Genomic DNA, 6,025 nt, shown 5'->3' with positions numbered 1-6,025 from the left:
ACGAAATCGAGTCTTGCTAACCGCTGCCATATTTGCAGATGAAGATCTGGGACAAGCATTTGTATCACCTCGTTCTGGACCAGGTCCTAGTTCAACAAAACATGGCCCATCCCTTGGCATTGTGTCCTCTTCTCACATAAGTCTCCATAAGGCATCATAGGAGGTGATCAGACTGTACACAGGACCGATTTATTCAACGTATGAGTAACAAATTTTTTTCTTACGAAACGTCTAGTTGCTGTGGCTGTACTTGTCTTTGGATCGAGTTTAAATATCTAGATCCATTCATTCCTCAGATATGCAGATCACCCGCTTGGCACCTAGAAAGCTGTTGGTCCTTTTTACGTAATAGAGCTGGTCAATATAGTGTTGACCGCTCAATAAATCACTTTATTCATTGCTGATATTACACTCTCATGAGGATAAACATACAATCGTATTTAATTCTAAACACTATGAGGTCGCTTCAAGTAAGCAACCCTAGCTCTGTTGATGGTACTAGAGATGAAACGCTGACCAACAAAACGTTAGTTTTTTTTAATTTCATTTATTGACTGTAATAAAACACCGGGCATTAAATGTTCTCAACATTCGGTTCTAGGTTTCTTAGTTACCTTAGTAATCACTATGAGAGATAATTATCAAAATGTTCCAAAAGGAAGTCACGAAGATGCATGGTCTATTTGTGAACGAAATAATTGCAATGGTTAATTATGATCATTTATATAAAATACAAAACGAAATCATGCCAACAAGAGGTATTATCCGGAAACAATTATGGGAATAGTCCTTAAATGTTCAAACACGCCCTCCTCATCAATCGCACATAGAATTCTACGAGTAATGAATTTTATGTGTATATTACTTGGCGAAGATACCTTTTCACCACAATATTACTTGATACCCTGTTGGGTTTTTTTTTTTGTCATTTAAAAGGATACAAGACAATATCCTTTGAACTTTTGAAGACTCACTGGTAGTTGTTTGAGTGATTGCGCTGATAACAGATATAATAATACAGACAGAAGAAAGGGTACAGATAATCAGTTCTTAATCTATTACTCGGCACGAAAAATAATCAAATCAAGCTAGCTAGCTAGCTAGCTAGCAAGATAGATGGATATATATATATATATATATATATATATATATATATATATATATATAGAGAGAGAGAGAGAGAGAGAGAGAGAGAGAGAGAGAGACAAATAGTTAGATAGATACGTACACGTACGTAGGTAGGTAGATGGATAGATAGATAGATAGATAGATAGATAGGTATGGAGGGAGAAGAGTGATACACGATTGCACTTATGCAATGATCTAATTTTATACCATATTTAGATAAGCGCTTTAAAATATATTTCATAAAGAAATCATGTTGTGACAAGTATATTATTTTGAATCTATACTGAAAACGAGTGTCTATTCAAAACCACGCGGTATGTCTTCGCACTATTGTATTGTGAATATGTAAATTATTACACAGAAACGATTGGTTTGACTGGTTGCCAAGATTCGATTATAAACCTTCATGTTCATAGGTATCAGTCAGTATAGCTTATTGAGACATGTATTTTACACTGTTGGACACATAACTAGGAAGCAATGTGCGTATAGACTTCATACCATCTTTGGTGCTTATTGGGGAAGGGAAATACTGCCATGAATACTTCCAAGTGCAAATGCGCTTTGCTAGGAGGGACTATAGCTCTCGGACCTGTCACCCTTTTGTTTATAATATTGTCCTTGTCAACAAATTATTGGCTAATATTTGAGGTAGACCGTTCGAAACTATCAGAAAGCATGAAGAAGCGTTCAACAGAGAACATGATGGACGGCAGATGGACACACACGCGCCATCAAGGTTTGTTCAGAGAATGTTACACAGACAACGACACCATATTTCTTCGACTGGATCCTCGTAAAAACGACCCTGTCATCGATGGGAACTGTTTCTACGTTCATCACGAGCTTCCAGATTCCACAGCTGGCTCATCTGAGTTCTACATTTCAAGAATTCATTTGCTAAGATCTCACATTGCATGTTTTATTCTAAGTATAATTGTTCTATTTCTCGCACACATGTTGGATTTCTGTCTTTTCCGTTACAAGCATTCAGAATGGGCGTATGTTGCTGGAGTCTGTGCTTTCACATCTGCGTTCTTGATAACGATCGGTATAGCGTGTTTTCATGGAACTAAATACTTAGAGGATAACAAGATTCCAGACATCGGTCCTTATACACTATATTACATCAGTTGGGACAGTGAAGTGCAAAAGTATACATATCAGAAATATGGCTGGTCATACGCATTGGGCTGGGTAGCAGTGGGATTGTGTACTGTTAATGCCACTCTTTATGCCATTGTGGGATTCAGTTTTCAAAGAGACTCTTTTAAACGTGGTAAGAAACAGAAGATAAAGAAGAAGGGAAAGAACACCAAGAAAAGGGAACAGCCGGGTGTGAATGCTATCTCTGTACAATCACCGAATCTGTACGACACGTATCAAGGTTATATAGGATACCCAGCATTCCCCGATTACTACAACTATCCGGAATATATGTATTACTCTCCGCCAACTAACCAGCCCAAGTACGCTTACGAGTTATTCTAACCAATACTTATTTATGATGCTTTTGAAATTATGCTTTAAGAAACTCTTGAAACAAGACGATAGACCTTTTCATGTCTCGACAATTTAACGAAAATTACAAGAACTTGATTTTTGTGTCCAGACAAAATCGCTTTATTGTGATCGCGTTTTTGCAAGTTTCAATAATAAAGCGTTTTTTAAATCAAGCTCTCTTTTAGAGTTTTCCATGAGGTTTACACGTAGAACACATTTCGATTATTTTATATTCCTCTTCTATTAATTGTAATAACGTCTTGCTCGGTTCATTTAATACTTGTAACAATATATGATTCATACTACAAGTTCTCTAATTGCCGTAAGTTTATGTCCCACTGTTGGGACATGGGGCCATGGAGGGCACAGATTATTGTTATTATTATTATTATTATTATTATGATTTCAGTAGAGCCTTATCCAAGATAAGGCACATATGGAACATATCATGAAGTTATTTATCACTGTAACCATGTAAACGTCCTGCTCTTGTGCTTGTATCGTCACTGAATGCGGGAACTGAGACAAAAATGTATTATGCTTATTTTTTTTATTTGTTGTGCATCATATATCAAAGTCAATACTTTTCTTACTTTCTGTATCATTTCTGCTATTTTTGGGTCATGCGACAGGTTGGGTCCATAGCGTCATCTGGTTATATCGTTGACAGCTCGACTCAGTGGTATATGATATGGTTTGTTAAACATAGTTCTTGATTTAAAACTTTAGTTGCAGGAGCAGATGACGAAGGTCGGGTAATCTATTAGAAGCTGGAATATTCTTTCCATATTAAACATACCTTTAAGGTGCCTTTGTGAATTATCCCTTGGCATTTTTGAGCGTAATTGGAATTCTAGGATTAATGAAATCACTATAGTGTCCACTCTCAGTACACGGATTAGATTATCTTGCATAAAGAAAATTTCGCTAAGTACTTGTACCCTGAATATGGTCAAATGCACACGCTTTTGGTATGACACAACTAATGCAATGTTGTTTCATGCTTTTTTGTTTCTTTGGGGATTTTGGGGAGGAGGTTCTATGAAAATATGGCTGACAGAAAATAACACATAGCATTTGTCGGAGTCAATAGTTTGCAAAGTATTGGCATCGAGTTTTTCCTGGCAATGTTTTTATTCCGAGCTCCATATACAGGTCTTGACGCTCTTAGTTATGTCGAGCCCGCCTTGACGAGATCTCCTTACAGCAATCACGTTAATGTGCATCTGCACATAGTGTGTATGTACACCCCAACGGAAGTATGCCCACATGAGTAGTAAATGGGGATACCGTAGGGACTAGGGGACTTATCATTAAAAACATGGGTTTAGTACCGTAGGGACTATAGGAAAAAATCCGTTGTACTATGGGGACAACATAATGTTATTTTCCCATAGTCCCTAGAGTACAAATAACTTTACAAAAAATCATAGGTATTATAGGGACAAGGAAATTGAACATGGGGGGACAATAACATTAGTTTCCCATTGTGGCTCTACAGTCCCAAGGGAATGGAATATGGATGGGTTTGTATAGGGACAATGGAAATGTAACATAGGAATACAGGACCGGTACTTGGGGGACAATGGGACTGTAACATGGTGGGTTTGTCTAGGGACAATGGGACTTTAACATGGGTGGGACTATAGAGAGACAAAAGGTATTAGGACTGTCTAGGGACAATGGTAAAAATCACGCTAGAAACAAAACAAACTCTTGTTTTACTATTCACAAGCCCCTAACCAGGATGTATTGCCTATGTTAAATTTCCCCTTGTCGCCAGGGACTGTATAGCGACAATGGGAATTTAACATGGGAATTTGAACAGGGATGGGTCTGTATAGCGAGAAGGGAAAATGAACATGGGAATATATCTTGGGTTTGTATAGCGTCAAGGGAAAATGAACATGGGAGATGGAAATAACACAGACAAGAGACAAACACTGAGTTGACAAGCCAAATCTAACTCCAAGCTCTGTTATCCACACAGAAGGGGAAGGTTAAATAACCACACACTCTACTATCCACACAAACGTACGTGAGGGTATACAAAACCCAATCATATACTATCAACACAAACGTACGTGAAGGCATACAAAACCCAATCCTATACTTTCCACACACGCTAATCAGCCAAATCAAACCTTTATCTACGATCCACACACGCTAAGCAGCCAAATCAAACCCCAATATACTATTCACACGCTGACAAGCTAAAAACATAACCACAATCTATGGGCAGGATTATACAGTGCAATGTCACTCGCGTCATTCTTCAACATTGTTACAATTTTTTTTCCGAACGTGTGTTTTGGTTTTAGATTTCAGAGTTAACCATAGGCAGGGTTATACAGCGCAATGTCACTCGCGTCATTCTTGAAAAAGCCTTGTGTTTGTTTCCTTTGTTGAAAAAACGGTAGATCTAAGGTTAGAATTTTTCCGTGACACATTGCAGTGCCAAAATAAAGAGAAAGCTACGATACCTGAATTGTACAAGCTCGTCCACTCCAGATTTTATTTCATCCACCGATTTACTGATTTACAATTTGTAAGGATGTAAGTGTTTCAACAAAAAAAAATTACATGACAAACGGAACATTTCACAGAAATAGGGTGACTACTGGTCACAATTTTGGAGAGGTATCTTCACACGGGAACATATACCTTTAAGATTTCAAACAACACTACTATGACGGAGAGAGAGAGAGAGAGAGAGAGAGAGAGAGTTATTCCTACTGTAGAACATATCAAGACACTTACGTTTGTTTTTACAGTCTATTTTCGTGAAGAAAGATTCAAAGAAACACTCATTCCACTCAGATAATCACAGCCATAGAAAAATTTCACCATTATTAAATATCACCAGAGTGAACTGCAGATTTAGGCAACTAAAATTCCCTCCTTTTTTGATAACGTGGATGTAAAGTTCTCACAGAATAGTTCATCCAAAATATGCTGTGATGTATTTGACTATAAAACTGATACAATTTCTGCGGGATCGCCCAGGGTACGATTGTTCTTGCGTTAGTTTTACTTTTTTTTATTATTTTATTAATCGACTAGCAGTGAGACACAACTTATCTCGACACTGTGTGAAGAGATACTGAAGTCAGTTCGTAGTGAACGCGGTCAGAAAATAAGTCTAGCCAATGAAATCGTTTATGATGAGCGATGCATTGTTTTGTTCGAAGTTAGTGTGGCAAAATAATGCCTACGCTCTTGCATTGTTACCATTGCAGTGCAGACAGACTGAATATGAACTTGAATCGCTCTGTTGTGTATTGTACCATTTCTTCTAACCGTATCAACTGCTGAAAGGTCACAGTACTGGTTCACTTTTCTGAAATTGTCAATTTCTTTTTTACCTCACTTAAACATTTTGACATACACACTC

At 37.5% G+C, this 6,025-nt stretch overlaps 1 protein-coding gene across 1 annotated transcript; it reads left to right on the top strand.

Moving 5' to 3' along the window:
• The first annotated feature begins 1,544 nt into the window (after positions 1–1,544).
• Positions 1,545–2,804, top strand: LOC149804101 (uncharacterized). Its single transcript, XM_089951480.1, has one exon. It carries the CDS (start codon positions 1,666–1,668, stop codon positions 2,617–2,619), a length of 954 nt encoding a protein of 317 aa, XP_089807606.1. The 5' UTR covers positions 1,545–1,665; the 3' UTR covers positions 2,620–2,804.
• The last annotated feature ends 3,221 nt before the right edge of the window (positions 2,805–6,025 follow it).

This window comes from Sinohyriopsis cumingii, chromosome 3, assembly GCF_028554795.1.
Source record: "Sinohyriopsis cumingii isolate HCF-2022 chromosome 3, ASM2855479v2, whole genome shotgun sequence".
In the NCBI taxonomy this organism is placed as follows: domain Eukaryota; kingdom Metazoa; phylum Mollusca; class Bivalvia; order Unionida; family Unionidae; genus Sinohyriopsis; species Sinohyriopsis cumingii.
Note: the sequence above shows the minus strand (reverse complement) of the source record. Positions and strands in the feature narration are given on the sequence as shown.

Bases quoted from the DNA above. Each gene is read 5' to 3' on its own strand.
- LOC149804101 (XM_089951480.1), top strand. From the start codon at position 1,666: ATGAATACTTCCAAGTGCAAATGCGCTTTGCTAGGAGGGACTATAGCT.